The 17,806-nt window shown below is 40.1% G+C and overlaps 1 protein-coding gene across 1 annotated transcript in view; it reads left to right on the forward strand.

The window, feature by feature from the left end:
* The window catches only part of LOC104158238 (inositol 1,4,5-trisphosphate receptor type 2), a gene marked incomplete at both ends in the record, with an annotated part of 55,845 nt that extends 47,233 nt beyond the window's left edge, over positions 1–8,612 (forward strand). The window contains 8 exons of the mRNA XM_009695828.1: positions 342–483; positions 1,263–1,421; positions 2,374–2,546; positions 5,031–5,150; positions 5,252–5,437; positions 6,067–6,318; positions 7,366–7,510; positions 8,462–8,612. Coding sequence (XP_009694130.1) covers positions 342–483; positions 1,263–1,421; positions 2,374–2,546; positions 5,031–5,150; positions 5,252–5,437; positions 6,067–6,318; positions 7,366–7,510; positions 8,462–8,612 — 1,328 coding nt within the window. The remainder of the gene's footprint in view (positions 1–341; positions 484–1,262; positions 1,422–2,373; positions 2,547–5,030; positions 5,151–5,251; positions 5,438–6,066; positions 6,319–7,365; positions 7,511–8,461) is intronic.
* Between the last annotated feature and the right edge of the window lie 9,194 nt (positions 8,613–17,806).

Genomic DNA, 17,806 nt, shown 5'->3' on the forward strand with positions numbered 1-17,806 from the left:
AGGCTGCGTAACAGTGTCTTTCTGCTGTTCCTGGGCCTTGAGGCCAGCTGGTATAGATCTTGGGTTTCTGAATACTCTATGTCAATCCAGCATCCTGTATTTTTCTCCCTTTTTCCCTCTGGTTGTTGTTTAATGCCTTGATAAACATCCCTGTGATGGATTTAAGCCTCTGAACTGAACCAAGCTCTGGAATCCTTAACTACATGTCAAACCTAACTTTGCAGTGATTGAAGTTCCATTGCACTAGAAAAAGCTTGTTCTAAATGATGATTTTCTTTCTTAACGAATCCTAACAAGTGTTGAATGACTGTATATAATAATAATTTGTCTATTCATTCTAGGTTTGTAACCAAGTTACTGGAAGATCTTATTTTCTTTGTTGCTGATGTGCCTAATAATGGGCAGGAAGTTTTGGATGTGGTCATTACCAAGCCAAACCGGGAACGACAAAAATTAATGAGGGAACAAAATATATTGGCTCAGGTATATCCCTCTGTATTAACAACTTGTATTAACAAACAGATTGTAGGAGAGAGTGATTTGAGAAAATGTTAATTTTGGGTAACTTGGCTTATGCCATGTTGGGCTTGTGTCTGGTTGGATTGGATAGATACAACACTACTTAGTCAAGGCTCACCTCTTGGCCTGTGAATCAGAAGCATGAGGGGCTGTGTCTGGGAGCTGTTAGTTTCATGTGATTCTGATGACTTTTAAGAGTATATCTGATTAGCAAATGGTTGGCAGAATTTGAAACAAGCTTGCAAAGTGGTCCAATCCTGCAAGTGTCCCCCATATAGGAAAAATTCTAATACCCTTATGAATCTATGACTTTGTATGAGGGCCAACTTGCATGTAAATCAAAATTAATATTCTTGTTAAGTAGCCTACTGAATTTTTTTTAAAAAAAAGGCGAAAAGGATGAAACTGAACAGCAGCCAGTATTGTCCTCCTTTTTCATCCTTCTTTTATCCAAAGTTAAGGTACTTAACTAACAATGTTTAAAATTGGGGATAGCAGTAAAGAGAAAGCAATGTAAATCAAGTTGGTAGGAAATGTAAAGCTAAATGCATAAAGCTGTAATGTCTGAGATTGTGCCTCCACTTGTATTTAAGTCATATGTGGATAAGTGCAGTGATTCACTTCTGACTTTGGTCAATAAGGCCCTTGTGCTGATCCTGTCAGAGGACATTTCCATTGACTGCTGTAAGTTAAGCAAAAATCTTGATTTCATTTCAATTCTCAGTGATTTTGATTTTGAACAGATATTTGGCATCCTCAAAGCTCCTTTTAAAGACAAAGGTGAAGGATCGATGCTGAGACTTGAAGACCTAGGTGACCAGAGATATGCCCCATACAAATACATGTTGAGGTTATGTTACAGAGTTCTCAGACATTCCCAACAGGACTATAGGAAGAACCAGGTCAGTGGTATTCAAGATAATTTTCCTCCTGATTTCTGTAATTATATATCCTGAGTTTGACATTCTCTGCACTTAGAACTGGGATTCTGTGGTGCTGGTGAAAAGATTGGGTTTTGTGTAGGTGAGTACTAAGAAGTCACTGTCATATAATTCCTCACCTGAGGAGCAGTGTTTTTTGTTTTGTAGGCATTTGTGTATGAATTGAATGATCAGCAATGAATATCATAGGTTCACCTTGTACTTTCACAGGCTCAGACTGAGATTGGAGTTCACTGTTTCATTCATGAGCTTTCTGTTATTAAAATGATGCTCTTGGACTCTGGATTATAAAGTGGGAAGCCTGCAAAATTGTCTGTTTCTGTTGATTAAGTATTTGTAAAGGGATGGCATGGAGTCAGACCAGAGGTTACTATCAAATAGCCTGATTTCCTACAGCTGGAGACTCGCCGTCAGCAAGAAGTGTTTCGGAACATGGCAGGTCGAATGCTTTGCACATTGCAGTGGGGAAAAGCTGCACTAACTTTATAGGACTAAAGGAACTAGAGATAAAAGATTGAACTGCTATGTGTGGCTTCTGTGTTTTCTTTCTAATGCTTTGCAGAAATATTTCTGTCTTGGAGGGAGAGAAAGGGAGGAGGGTAAGACTCAGGAAAGGAAGCTGCTTAAACATTATAAACACCTTTTGGTTTTTCCTTTTAAAAAAGTTGGTTGCCACTTCTTGAACTTTGTATGTATTTTCATGGATTCATTCTTTTGGTTTATGGAAGAATAAGAAGATTTAGTCGTCCCTAATATTGTATCTGTTTCTTGGTCATATTTTAGGTGTTCAGATGTTCTTCAGGTGTTCTTCTTTTTGGGGGTTATTTTAATTGTTAATTGAACTGGATGCTGATGGTTCTGAAAGAAAAACATCACTGCTTAACAGGTCATCATGGGAATTTTCATTTTTCAGGAATACATTGCTAAGAACTTCTGCGTCATGCAGTCCCAGATTGGTTATGATATCCTGGCAGAAGACACCATCACAGCTTTGTTGCACAACAACAGAAAACTGCTAGAGAAACACATCACGGCTAAAGAAATAGAGACGTTTGTTAATTTACTCAGGAGAAATCGAGAGCCAAGGTTTGAAGTGGTCCATGTAACATTCTCTTTCTGTATTGATAGGCTTTTATATTTGCAGTAGCTGTGAATCTGCCTGCTATTCATTGTTTTGTCTCTTTCTCTCAGATTAGTTTGTTTTTTTTCACCTGGCAGTCAAAAAACCCACATGTACAGTGTCACACTAGAAAATGCCAGAACTACCTGTAATTCTTGGGATTTGACTATACCTGCATTTCAGAACTGGAGCTTACTGAACACCGAATTTATACTTTACAGGACAATTTTGAAAATTTGGGTTTAGTTCAGATTGGAACAAAAAGAAACAGACAAATTTTAATTTCTTGTAACTCTGCAGCTCCTCTGTGAAATTGCTACTTGTGTTGGTTCCCCTGCTAATAAAATCTTGGTGCAAATTACACAGATGTCAATTTTTCTAAACTTTTATTAATATCAGTTTTCCTGGAGGTTCTGATTGCTGGTCAGACCTGAAAGGGGCCTAGGGCAATGAAGATCTCAGTGAACATGTGTCCTACACCAGATCTTGTTCCAAATGAAAAATTCTGGCCTTGAACTTCACTGAGTTGGAAATTTTTTTGATTAGCTGTAGGTCAGAATATAAAGGAAATGGATTTTTTTTTTTAAAATGGAAAATTTATCTATTTTTTTATTGGATTTTCAGCTATAAAATTACTGAAGTAATACAAATATAGGAAATTAATGTACTGAAGGCCAAATAACATCCTCTGTAATTGTGAATACCATTTTTCTGTTAGCGATTAAGGATACTGCTCAAGGCCCTGGTGCTTCACTGCTTCAATTATTCTCTATATGTCTGCAGCCGTTTTGCCTCACTCTGTAATCTCATTGCCTCTCCCATGCTAAACTGTTGGGTTTGGTCAGTACTAAGAGGAAACCACATAAGATCAGCTCCTTCTTAGTGCGGAAGGGTCCTAGTGTTTATTGACAATCTCGTGTCACTTTTTCTTTGTGGTGGAGGATATCATAGTATTTGTTGCATAACTACATTGTGCAACTGCTGTGTATTCACTTCTTTAAGGCTGAAGTCCAAGAGCAGTAAGTGTTTGAAAAAATAAACCTTGCCAAGATGGTGCAATCTGAACAGTAAAGGCTTGATCTTATGACACCTATTTTCGTGGAGAGTCTCGTAGACTATTGCAGCACTGCTCATGGAGTAAGAATTGTGGCAGTATGCTCTAAAACATGAGCTACAAAATTTAAAACCTTCCTGAGTTTTAGCTCCAACTAGGTAACTCCTTCAGAATTCTGTGAAATTATGTGCTGTTTACTTAATATTATTTTTGCGACACAATATTTCTGTACACTGTTAATCACCTATTGCCACAAAGCTTCATTTCAGTGATGGGTAAAATTGTTCCTAAGTGTACCTTAAAAATGCTTTCTGTACTTATCCCTTACTCATTGATCCTTGAATGGCTGATAGTAGATGGTCAAATTTTTTACTTGGATTTCTGAGGAAGTGAAGTATATGATCTGTGTATGTGTGTGCCTGCTCATATCTGCTCCCACACCAGCTCTTGAGCCTCTTGCCCAGTTTTAGCTACATTTGCTAGAGGAGTGGTGGGCTCAGAGATCCTCAGTTCCTATGAATGTCATGAAAAGAAGCAGCTACATAGAGGGAGGAGGCCCTTTTTATATTCCAGTGAGGCAAAGGCTGCAATATGGACTACGGTTAATAGACACAAGGAATCTATGAAAGAGGGACAAGAAACAGATATCTAATGAATGTCCCAACTGCGAGGAAAGCCTCAGCCTGAACCTTGTTAAACATCAGAAGACCTAAATTTGAGAAACAAATTCATAGGAAAGTGATTTCCATGCAAAGCTTTGTTATTCTGCTTTATGTGGAATGACCTCTTTGAATACAGAGTTCCTGTCTTCAGGTCATGCCAGATCTTCAGTCTTCACTAATTGTTGGCTGTGTCACTTCAGAGATTTTAAAAGGCACCTTTAAAAGGTGGAGGCATGGACTCCTCCGGTGCAATGGAGTTCCTCACAGGGCGCACGGCTATCTCAGCACACGTAGCATCTCCTCACTACTCGGGTTAGGGAGACGCGTGTTACCTGATGGGGGAGAATGTGTACTCTTGCTTTTGGTTCCTGCCAAGGACAAGGGACTTCAATGGAGCTTCCCTGCCAGCCAAACCTAAGACAGCCTCAGGCTGCTCTTAAGTTCTGGCACAACTCTTTGGCCTTTGATTTGCTTAGAAGTGTCACACTTGGGATATTTTTTCTCTCTCCCTTACTGGTTGTTTAGCACCATTCAGGGTGGCTCTCAACTCTATTACTCATCTTTATCTGTTGCAATTTGCAGGAGTATGAGTTGGCAAAGATCGTATGTTGATAAACCTTGTGATATGGGGTCCCTTGAGTGTATTAGTGATGGATGCCAGAGATTTCTACTGCGGTGTTTTTGTGTGGTATTTTAAGTCTCATGTTCTGTTGAATCTGTTTTTTTGACTGCAGATTCTTGGATTATCTATCGGATCTGTGTGTATCTAACACCACAGCAATACCAGTAACTCAGGAACTTATCTGCAAGTTTATGCTGAGCCCAGGAAATGCTGACATTCTCATTCAGACCAAGTGAGCATCCGTAATTGGAACATACCTTTTTGTTATCTGCTCTGTTGTTATATTTGTAGCAGTTTGCTAGTGGCTCCATTGTGAATGGTTTGTGCTTGCAGGCTGGTTTCAACGCAAATGGACAATCCCTTGGAATGCCCAGTCATCTCGGATGACATTGATGAAGAGGAAGTGTGGCTTTACTGGATTGACAGTAACAAGGAGCCTCATGGCAAAGCCATCAGGCATCTGGCTCAGGAGGCGAAGGAGGGCACAAAAGCTGATTTAGAAGTTCTTACCTACTACAGGTAAAACTGCTTATTCAAGTGGAAGAAAATGTAAACTGTCTGACAACCCTGGTGCTGTTCTCATCCAGTTCATTTGCCAATATCAAAAAAGGAAACTGGGTCATGCCAGAAACTGGGTTTAAAAGTTTGTTTCAAGTTTTTCCTGTAGGAAGCATCACAATCTCTGCCATCTATTCCAGACAAATATTCAGTTTCCTTTGCTCATGACAGCTCTTAGTGTCTCTATCATTTTGCCTCTTACCTTTTATTTATTGGCCTTTATTTTTAGGTTATCTTGCTCTGGAAGCAAGGCATGCTTTGAGGAAGGAGTGTCCTGAGGATTAGAAGGGAAATGGGATCATGGAACAGTGTCTTACACTGATTGAGGACAAATAGTCCAGATGCTTCAGCCTTCTATTGAACAATGCTTCCTTTGAGTTTCAAAGGGAGCCCAGTCTTCATGGGGTCTGGAGCCCAAAGTTAGCATTTTCAATGGCAAGCTCATCCCTTGCTTAGCAAAGTCACTCTTGTTATGTTTTAGGGTTTATATCAGAGAGGCTGACATCAGGCTTGTAAAGTGAGAGTCTGAGGTATGTTGTTTTATTTCCAACGGATTTGTTTGAGTACCGTATGTTATTACCTTTTTTAAGGTACCAACTGAACCTCTTTGCAAGAATGTGCCTGGACCGCCAGTATCTCGCCATCAACCAGATTTCTGCACAGCTGTCGGTGGACTTGATCCTACGATGTATGTCTGATGAAAGCCTCCCTTATGATCTCCGGGCTTCTTTTTGTCGGCTGATGCTACACATGCATGTGGACAGAGATCCTCAGGAATCTGTGGTACCTGTCAGATATGCCAGATTGTGGACTGAAATTCCTACTAAGATCACAATTCATGAGTAAGTTGAAAGTGTTTCAAACTAAAGTACAAAAGCATTTTGTAAGGGTTAGTCTCAGAACAAAATGGTTGTAGATGTCTAATGTCGACACCACATGTACGTGAAACAGTATTTGCTGCAGAGCACAGAGCTATTAATTACTGTTACTTTTGGAAACTTCCATGGGTAGCTTTATATGGAAATATTTCATTTTTCACTATGTTCTTATAAGGAGCAAGCTGGGGAAAAATGGAATGGCCTTTCCTCAAACGACCTGAACTTGAAATAATCCAGTTGTGTCTAACATTACATGTTTGCTAGGGTGGAACTCAGTTTTATACTTGAAGCTCAACTGAAAGCTGCAGTTGGAAAGCCAGAATTTACTGTTAGGTACAGCTGTTGCCCCAGAAAAAGTTCACAGAGACTTTGGCCTCCATCCAGCAAAGTACTTAAGCATATGTTAAATTTAAGTATGGGAGAAGGACCCATTGACTTCAGTGGAAACCTCCTCTGGCTTAATTGATTTGATGGAGCAGCGCCACTGGGCTAGACCCAGACAGGGAGTATCTGGCTGAAGAGACAAAAAGGAAGAAGTATAACAGTGCAGCAGACAATATTGCTTCTGTTAGCGAGATGAAGGACTGTTTTGGCATATACGAAAAAGTCAGTCCTAGTTGGTGGTGCAAAGGGGGAAGCTACCTGTCCTGAGCTGCTTTCCTGATCTGCTGTCTTCCTCTGGCTGATGGGTAGAGAGGACAGCTGAGACTTAGTTACTTATTGTATTGCCACAGCAAAATTTAAGAACGCTGTCTGCCAGAACCGTAGTATTTTCCTGTCTCTGTTATTCCTGTTCACTGCAACCCTTCCTGGTACTGTTGGAGGGAAGGTTAATGCATCCTCTTTGTGTATCTATGAAGAATCAGCTGACTTCTACCCCTTCTCCTTACAGAGAACTGACAGTAATTTCATAGCATCTTGGTTGGTTTGTTTTTTTTTTTTTCTGTAGTGACAGATGATCCTGATATTAGAGCTGTTTAACTTTCCTTCTTTCTGTGCCTTGCATTGTAGGTATGATTCTTTCACAGACTCTTCGAGGAATGAAATGAAGAGGAAGTTTGCGCTAACTATGGAATTTGTAGAAGAGTACTTGAAAGAAGTTGTAAATCAGCCCTTTCCTTTTGGAGACAAAGAGAAAAATAAACTTACATTTGAGGTACTTCTCAGCTATCTGCATCCTATTTACAATATTTCTCCTCATTTCAGATAAGCTGACATTGGTTCTTTCAAAATGAAGGTAGTTGCAGAATAAATATTGGTGTAAAATGTTCTAAAGAAGCACCAATTCCTAATTCCAGTGTTCTCAGTGATGATTGTTACTGCAGAAAATAATATTACTGTCTGCTGTCAAGAAGCTTTATTTTTCCTTCCTTCTCCTGAGATGGTTGTGTTTTGGTGGCAGGAGCAGAGAGATGTGTGTGGGTGAATGGCCATGTGCCCTTTCTCTCCACGTTAGTGAATTAGGATGCAGGGATTCTTCGGTATAAGTACTATTCTCTGTGTAAGATATGACACTGAAGGAAATGCTCTGAATATCCTAATCCTGTGTTTTAAATATTGTTTGAAATTCCTGACAGAAACTTTAGATAGGCCTAAATCTTCTAGATTCAAATAACATTGAATAAAGGGGAAATGCTTACAGCTGTTACAGTTCTTCCTCCAACCTGCCTCTCAAGCTTTGTCATTCCTGCCTCTGATCTTCTGAAATCACCTCCATTCAAACTTACTGCAGTTGTCTTATTCTTCTGACTTCCATCTTCCCCACAGCTGCTGCCTCTTTAAACAATTTGCTGGAGTCTTTCTTCTCAATCTTATATATTTTCCCACATGCAATTGTATCCTTTCAAGCCTTGCTAAATCTCAGGTTGGTTTTGGTCTCTGTTGTAATTTGACTGACCAATTGTTTTTTCTAACTCTGAAAAACATTTAATGTCACTGGCATTAGTCCAAGACCTGTTTAAATCAGCGGAAAGACTTGTACTAATTTGTATGCACTCTGGATCCGAATCTGTGTGAAAGCTGCTGTGTGAAATGCAGCCGTACTGCACAGCCAAATACCACAAAGATTGCCGATACTTCCTTCATTTTTAATTTCTTTTTCTCATAGGTGGTACATCTGGCTCGAAACCTCATATACTTTGGCTTTTATAGTTTTAGTGAGCTTCTCAGACTGACCCGGACGCTGCTGGCAATTCTAGATATTGTTCAAGTTCCTATATCATCATACTTCGAAAGGTTGAGCAAGTTTCAGGATGGAGGTGAGAGAAGCAGCAAAGACTGTTATTCCATGCATAATTCGTTTTTTTGGTTGGAAATAATTCATGGAATGTCTCATTGATCCTTCAAGGTTCTTTATTCACACATAAACACACCTGCAGAAATGTATTGCAGGACAGATTAAGATAGGTAAAAAGGAATAGATTTGAACAGAGCGGCAGCCTTTATGACTTGTGGTTACAGTGTTGGTGCTGCTGCTCCTTGGCTTGTTTGGAACTGAACTTTCAAATCTGGATCTAAACCTCAGTGTCCGTTGCACTGAACATCCCAAGCAAGTGCAGAAAGCATTTGCCTGGGCACAGCGATTGTGATGGCTCATATGTGGCACCAGTGTTTATTAGTCACCTTAGCACTTCACTTAAAGGGAGAATAAGATGTTACTGGTCCCACAACTGCAGAAACACCAGATGGAAGTTCAGATGAGGCCATCCTCTGCATGTATTTGTCAGTTTAGAATATTTGTTTTTTAACCCAGACCAGAGTGCCTGTCTAATAACCCCAGGACAATACTGTATGTCCCACTGCCTTTTCTACCATGGCTTAAAACTGGGTTGAAGAATGATCACGCCAGGAAGGTGCTGAAACTTAGCAGTTTAGTTTTCCTCTGTGTGTGGAAGGGGGGTGTGACAGTCATGTGGGCTGGGGGTCCAGGAGACTGATGGCAAATTCTGTTTTCATATGTGGCTGATGTAGATGTCATTGCAGTGCCAGCTGGCCCACAGCACCAAAAAGGATGAACTGTCTTGTTTGAAACAAGAATTATTTAGTATTTTCTCTGGGACGCCTTTTCTCAGCCTTGAGTTTTCCTAATCATCATTTTCCTCAGTTGCTCCTACAGATGCCCTGTGTTAGTGTGCCATCCTTCATAACTTTTTTTCTTCTTTGAGGTTCACACCCTCCGGAGAAGTGTAGACTGTCATTGTCATCTCTGAGCCAAGAAGTCTCATGCTTGGTTCTCTTGATCTTTCCTCCATTATTGCCACTACACTTTACTGAAAGCTCCTGAAAGTCTTTCCTGCAATGGTGTGCACACTAAGTCATGCTGTAGCTGGCTGCAGTCCCTCTACAACACTAGAGAAAGGCTATGAGTTCAGGCAATTGAAATTATATTTTCCTTTTTTGTTCCTGAAATACTGCATTGCAGACTCTCTTCTTAAATGGCTCTGGAGACAATTTGACTCCAGATACAGTCTTGGCATATTGGCAACACAGAACATGCAGATGTGGTTCTTCCATTTAGTTCTCTCTCTGCTCAAGTCTTTTATCCTCATTATACATCTCATTCAATGTTTTTAGTCACCTTCATTACCCAGAAAATTGTGTTTCATCCTTAATTCCGTTTTCTTTCTATTGAAGGGTTTCCTTCTATGCTATATAGGAGAGGAAGGAACCACCCATTAAGTACAACAGACCTGCTCTCAGTTATGCTGATTTCAAGAGCAATTCCATGCAGATCAGTGAATTTACTCAAATAAATGTGTGAAGGAATGCAGAAAATGTCCCTGCCATGCAAATGGAAGCTCAGTAGCCTTGTTAGTAACATTCAACCATTGACTGGAGCTTTGTTGGAAACTTTGTCACACATCTGTATTTGTCTCACATTCTTTCAGCAAAAAAGGCACAGAACAAAGGTGGGATTTTTTCGTGTATCTTTGATTAGCTTTTGCCTTTATACAGATTCTTTAAACTTCTTTCTTGGCTGTGGTTGTCTCCATGGATGTTTATCATTTAAACACTGGACCATTTCAGGTCAGGATGTGACAATCCACTGATATTCTTTTGAAAATGATCTGTGAGTTGGTTTGGTGCTTTTTCCCCTTTTCCTGCTATCTATATGGCTAGAAAGCCCATTGCTCTAGAGGGGTTTTTTTGCTAGCTCAGACTGTTGTCAATCATGTCTGCCATCTTAAGGGAGACTAGAGATAGAGATATGGGCTGTGCTGTGTAGGCTTAAAAATAGGCATTGAAATTTTGCTGCAGAGAGAGAGGTGTTCGTATGTTGAAATAGCTGTAAGACTTTCTGGAGTGGCCTTCTACAGTCTTTGACAAAAGAGAAGGTTGCCCGTCTTTGGATGGTCATATCTTGTCTTCAGCCTCCATCTTCTTTTCTGATTGACAGGTCATACACTGCATAAACTGTGCATTCACATTACAGTTGAGACAGAATGATCCTGAATGTTTAACTGCTGTGCCCAAGCATCTTACCATTCTTCCTTCTTTCTCTGGAGGTGCATACTTACCTGCCCATGGGCAGCGTTAGGCTGTGAAGATGCATATGTCACAAAGATGCATAATTTAGAAGCAGTTAAAGCAGTTTCGTAACTCCTATTCACTATTTTTGAGCACCGAGCTCATAGAACTTCATGCCCGAAGAATGTATTTCATGTCTGAAAAAAACTTATTTGATGTCTGAAAAACATACTCCTCAAGCAGAACAGGGGAGTACTTTTCATTAAGAAAAACCACACAAAACCCAGTCAGCGTTAACTTTAGTTGCAGATTAAGATTAGAGAGGTTGCTCGAGAAGAAAGCAGCAGGTACTGTAGTTGCTGACATTCTGGAGACAACTGCTGTGGCTGAAATGTCAGCTGTCTAACTTCTGCCTATCTTTGTTTCATGTGGAAGCCTGCTGGTGAGGAGTGAATCAGACCATAAGGGCAGGAGCTCTGCTGGCATAAGTCGATCTAGTTCCTGGGGCTGTTAGAGTTTGTGCCAGCTGAGTATTTGGCTCCACTCTTTTTTTCCCTTTCCCTCCTGTTTGTTTTTTTTTTTTAAAAAAAACTTTTGTCAGGTAGCAGTCCTTTAAAACCAGCCCTGTAGTTGTCTTGCACCCACATTCTGATTGTGTCTTTGCTACAAGGTAATGAGAAGGTTTGACTGAGGCCCTAAACACACAGAACCCTTGATCTGCTTGCATGCTCTCTGCCTCACTAGGTATGACTTAGCCGTAACGGAGGTGTGATGTGTCCACACTGACCTAGAAAGAGCTGAGCTCAGGGGATTTGCTGGCTTGTGCTGTAGTGTAGTTGGCTGCTTCTGTGTCCCGTCTTTTAAGACTAAATTAACTTGTGCTTGAGCCCACAGTAAGGTGCAGAAAAAGTTTGTTTTCTGTCTGAGGGGTGGTGGTGGGCTGGAACTTCTGTGCCTCTGCTTGTGTTGAACTGTAGATGACGCTGAAGATAACTGAGTCGTGCCTTGAGACTGGGCTGAAGTTTGTTTGACAGGGAGACTTTGCAGTATTAGGGTTGCTGGAACAGGCCTGTGTATGAGATGATCATGTGTCTTAATGAGGTACTTGTACTTTTTTATCTTCTGAGGGAAGGGGAAAGACTAGGGGTCTGATTCTACAGTGCTTTGTGTCTTGTGCAGTCACTTCCACCCAAACAAGGTTGACCCTACAAGTACTGATGTTACTTGGGTCCTGTGAAGTCTGGATCCACCTTGTCCAGGATCCACTAGGGATCCTGAGGAATGAACAGGCCAACAGAGAAATTAGTCTCAGAAATTTCATCTAGATCCCCACTTGCTCTGACAGTAAGGATTGTTCACCAGGCAAAGCTGTAGTATATGTTGTTTTTCAATTTTATATTACTTATAAGATTTTATATCAAAGGTTCCCTTTCCCCTTTTACACAGCTATCCTCTCTGTTATAGAACTGAGTTGTTGAGAACAGGTTAGTTGTTTTATCAGTTACCTGTCTTGGCTTTTTATTGTCCCTTTTAACTTACAATACTGGTGTCTTAGGCTATTAAGTAAAAAGAATTACAACAGAAAGTAACTCAGCCTGGTTTCTTGTGGTTTTTTGAAAATGTGTTGGCATTTTCTAAAATCAGGATGGTCTGTGGATTTTTTCAGAAAGTGTTTTCTTATTCCTAACTTCCATAAGATACAGACAGATGGATTGTTCCCTGCTCTCATTCAGGATGGTGGGAGCCCTCCCTCCAGTCAGTTAGGGGTGAGGGTGACTTCTTCCTGCCTTTAGGGGAGGTCAGATTCTGCTCTCTCAAATCTTTCCAGACTGCGGCAAGGGTCTCGCAGGTAGGTATCCCTCTAACATGTTATTGCTCTAGGGATGTGCAAGTTTACACAGCTTCTTCCTTAAGGAAATTTAGCTTCCCTGAGTTGTAAAACTCATTACATTGGTGTTCTTATTAAAAAAAAAAAAAAGAGTGTATCTGTTGTGATTTTGTGTATATACTGTGAATGTGTGGAAGTAAATAATTAGTTTTGGAGACTACAAAAGTTGTGGGTTTTTATTTTGGGTGTGTTTTTGGGGTGTGTGGTTTGTTTTTTTTAATCCATCCAGTCAGTGATCACAAATGTCTAAGCATTAGCTTTAATTTAGTAAGAACATGTATTTTATACTTTGAGCTTAGAGCTTTGAAGTGTAGCTCTAAACCGCAGTTTTGACAAACACTGAAAGCCAGACATACTACCTGGGACTGATAGTTTATTGGTATAAACAAATGTGTTTAAATTTTATCAAGCACTGGGAGCCTGATCCTGTAACTCTAATGTAGGAACGTGCTACTAAATACCAGCTTGGGCTCTGTATATTTTAATTTTCATCACTATCTTATTGTAAATTTACAAAGATTAGTATTAAATGGATATTTAATAGCAATATTTTGTCAATAATTATGCCTGTTCAGAAATGCAGTTGATTTTCAGGTTCTAGGACAAGTGACTTGAGAAGAGGTTTGACTAAATGGAAGTGTCATGTAATTCCTGTTCTGCAGCTGTAGTAGGTCCAAGGTGGCAGCTCTATAGAAGTTAAGAATTGTGGGTAGGATCTGTTTATTTTACATGATGGGTCTTGCATTTTAGTTTTGTTAAAAAGTATTGATTTCTATGGGAAAGTCAGTGGTGAATAAATTTGGGGACAGATACGGTATACTGCTTTTCCATTATGGACATTGATTTGTTCCAGGTCAGTAGCAACAAAAGCTTCCAGCATCTGATTGCTATAATGTGAAGCTGTAGGGAACTGGTGAGCTTGGCTCTTTACTGGTTTGGCCACTGCTCCACATGGTGAAAACTGTAGTCAGGATTTTGGGAATGGGTAGAAATATACAAATGATAGGTAGAAGAATGAGGTGAGTCTTGACTGTGTGAAGCCTGCCTGGAATTGTGCACCTCAAAATTGAAACAACTAAATTTACAACTAACAATCTGGAGTCTTCCTCCCTGTTTAATATTTATTTCTTAAATAGACCGACTTATTTCAGTAAAACTACTTGCTAAGTAAGGAAGCATATATGACAAGTGTTGAAAGTTGAAGCAAATCTGCAAAATGAGATGTGTTTTTTAGGCTTAGTGGAAGTTGCATGAAGACTTAATTAACCTTTTACTTCAAGATGTCCTTTTCCATCCTTTGCTTAAATTTTGAGTCACCTTGATGGCTGAGGTAGTCCTTGATGTTGTGTGTGAGTTTCTTTATCTTGGTTCTGCAAAGATTCTGAAAAGATCCTTACATTGTTGTAAATGTTATACCTTACTTCCTTTAAAAATCTTGATTTTAATGCCACTGTCAGTTACTTTAACCAGAATTAAATTAATGTGCATGTAGTTTTCAGGTCTGACCTTATTTGATGAAGGCAGATTGGGGAAAGTTGGCTAGAAACATTTGTGAGACAGGATCCTGGGAAAAAAAAAAAATATATATATATATTTTTGGAAATGCTTCTTACCTAGATTGCATCCTAAAAAAGAATTGACTTGAAAATGTTGCAGCCAACTTCTTTTTTTTTTTCAATTAACTTTGAATCATTTTTTGAGGTTATTTGAAGCTTTTTTCTGTTTCTTTTTTTCCCTTTTAGATTCTAAAAAGTATGGGGTTTACAAAATGTACTACCTGTATCCTAAAGAGGCATTTTTTTCTTAAGGAGAAAGTGAGGACTTCATTTAGTAGTGCTGTCATTCTGGCACCTTTCAAGAACATTATAATCTCTTGCAGTTTTAATTAAAAGGTAAAGTCATTGCTTTCCTAATAAGTGCACCCTGCTGTGTCATTCCAGAAGCAGGAGCCAATCTGCCTTGTCCGATACTGGTTATTTATTCTCTGTGAATTAAAATGAACATCTTTCTCTAGGTGCGATTTGATCTTTCAAATAGCTGATTTTAGTCAAACCATGCAGCTACAGCATATGTCAGGTCTGAAAGATGAAGTGACATGGTAGTATTAGCGGGCAAGCTACACGTTTGGTGTGCAACTCAGTGCTATTTAGTTAACCTTGTTTGGGAATGAGAACAATAACATGCAACGAAATACATCTTTGCATTTAAGCTGCGTATGTCTTGAGATGCAATTCACAGCGCTGGATATCAATCTGAAAAAGCCCTCAGTGATACAAACCTGGGTTATCTGCAGAGTATGTCTTTCCCTCAGGAGCTCTGTGTAAATGGCTACAATTTTCCTGAGCCAGTGTCCCCACTGACATCAGTTAGAGTCTTTCCGTTCCCTTTGCTTCCACAAAGGAAGGCTGCGCTCAGTCTTTTTGAAAAACAGGTTTTAAAAACTACCTATAATAAGCTCCAATTGCTCTTGCCTCTGTGATTCTCGTGTGAAATGTGTTGCTCATGACTGGCTCAACATATGCCTCCTTTTACCTATTCAAATTGGTAGCCAAATATCCCAGTTCCTTCACGTTATGTCTGGGTCTCTAGCTTGGTAGAATGTCCCTCCTGTAGACCAAAGGGACTAAAGGTCTGCCCATAGGTGTCCTGAGAATGTGGAACATTTCTTTGAAATGTATCACGAGAAGTCTTGATCGCTGTGTCATGCTGCAAGCTTTACTGCTTTGTGTGATGTACCCCAAAGGATTCGACCCTGGCAGGGGTCAGAATGGGGAAGCCCTCACTCTCTCCTGAAGACTTCAGCACTGGTGGGCTGCCATCTCTCTGCAAAGAAGTGCTTGAATGTCGGTCTGTCAGGGGACTCTCATCCAGTCTTCTGTCCCTTTGATACATCCTGGTAGTCTACTTAGTCCCTCAGCTTCAATTGAGCAAGAAGGTAGGTAGCATTTTCTTCCAGCCCTCTTGACTGCAAGTAGAGATGCATACTGCTTAGAAGCACCAGTGAGACCACTGGTTGAGAACAGGGTTGGAAACAAGGGTGGACCTGCCATTTCTATTGTGCCTGTGAGTCCTCTGTGACCAAGATGGACCAGATTTCATCCAGGACTGTTAGAAATGACTGTATGGTTTCTCAGCCTTGCATCCATGTCTGTTGCCTGCTCTTTTGTCTAGTTAACAATTTGAAATATCTTCTTGAGGCATACTTTGATTAGCAGAGCTAATGAGGCAGTGGTTGCCTGGCAGACTGGAGCAATAATTTATGCCAGCAGTTTACAAAAAAAAAGGGTTACAAGAGAAAAAAGATTTAACCCTTAGGAAAGTTAGCTGTGTTAGTCACAGATGTCTATAGTAAAGCAACTGCTGTTCAGTGCAAAATATTGTCAGACCAAGGGGGAGGTCAGCCTGAAAGTTTAATTCTCCGGCATGGACCATTTCTCTCTTCTCCTTATTCTTTCCCTTGTCATGATAACTGTGCATTAATGTGATTCTGGAGATCATTGCTCTTCTAGGAATCGATATCTGTTTCATAGATGTAACTTGGCTAGAAGGCTTGATTCCCATGATGCTTTTTACCTTCAAGGCCAACATGCTGATGTATGTATTCTTTCCTTCATCTAATGTCCATGGCCTGAAAGCTGTATTTTTGACACTGCTCTGTGGTTTTGGGGATAGGCAACATCAACAGAACCTGCAGAATATCAGAGGAAGATGAAGTTTGGTGGAGTTTCACCATGTCTGGGCAGTGGTGAGTTTGTATTCAAAAAGGGAGGGCTTGTGGATATACTGTATATAAGTGGAGGCTGGAGTGGCCAGATTCACTCAGGGGTGGGTAGCAAATGTATGTGCATTGCATATTGTGGTTTTTTTTTGTTTATTTTGCCTCATTAGTTCTGAGGGCTGTATAAAATGTACAAATGACCTCACCTTCTGCCCTTAATGTCATGCATTAGGTTTTCTGTGAGGCTTACCTGAGGTCAGCTAGTTATTGAGCGATGAAAAATGGTTTAATGAAGAAATAAAGTATGATTCTTGGCCTGTTTATGGTAGGTTCTGCAGTCTTTATGAGCAAATTCTGTGGAAAACCTGTAAAAATTAATACCTCTTTCACAAACAGAGCTGTAAGGCTTAATGCTTCTGGCAAATAATATATAGCTCTAAAGGGTTTGAAATAAAATGTGTTCCTTTAGGAACTGAAGTGTTGTTATTATATGTCTTAAAAATGGCTGTAACTTTTCATGCAGAAAAATTAAATTGCATGAAGCAATGTAGCCAAATCAACAAAGGCAAAGAAATGTAGAGCTAAAGCTGCCATTGGGTTTTTAATTTAGCCCTTGGTAACTAGACATTGCTGCGTATACAGTTCCCTGCCAGAGGATCCCCAAGGACTGGCTATGCTGCATGCTTTAAGGTGACACTGAAACTTTAAGAAGCTTATGGTGGAGCAATAGTATAGGTCTCACTGAAATCCACAAAGTCAAGGCCGTTTGGAGTCAAGGCTCCTGTTTCAGCAGTCACTAAGAGAGTGATTGCTGTTATAAGTACTGTCTTTAAACCTGGTTGAATGCACCTACATTGAGCCATGGGTTGAGACAAGGTCAGATTTGCTGAAAACTGACTTTGATGGTAGAAGTTTTGGACTTTCTGCAATGTGCCAGGTATCTCCTAAAGTAGCAGTGAGCTTGGAAACCAGCCTAAAGCTTCCCAAGCACACTGGCAAAATTCAGTTTTGCCTTACCAGGGCTATAGTTGATAAAAGTTAATTTCATGGGAAAAGTGAGAGTGGCTGAGGAGAACTGAGAAGGCTTTGGGACTTCATTGGGTTGTGGATGAGGAAGGCGGCCTGAAGGGCTGTGGTGAAAGAGGTTGGCACACCAGGGAGAGACTAAGTACATTGGTAGCACACCCATGCTGTCTGCCTTGTGCCCTGCTACATTGGAAGGGAAGGTTTTTCTAGGAGGTGTTTGAAAGAAGTTGAAGTGTCAGGTGTCCTAGTCAAAAGCATGCTTAGGTTTGATCACATCAGAGAGTTGTCTCTAACTTAATAATTACAGAGACAATGCAAGAAATGCCACATTGTAAAACTTTTGTTTTGTCTCC

Source organism: Cariama cristata, unplaced genomic scaffold (assembly GCF_000690535.1).
Source record: "Cariama cristata isolate BGI_N322 unplaced genomic scaffold, ASM69053v1 scaffold29382, whole genome shotgun sequence".
NCBI lineage: Eukaryota > Metazoa > Chordata > Aves > Cariamiformes > Cariamidae > Cariama > Cariama cristata.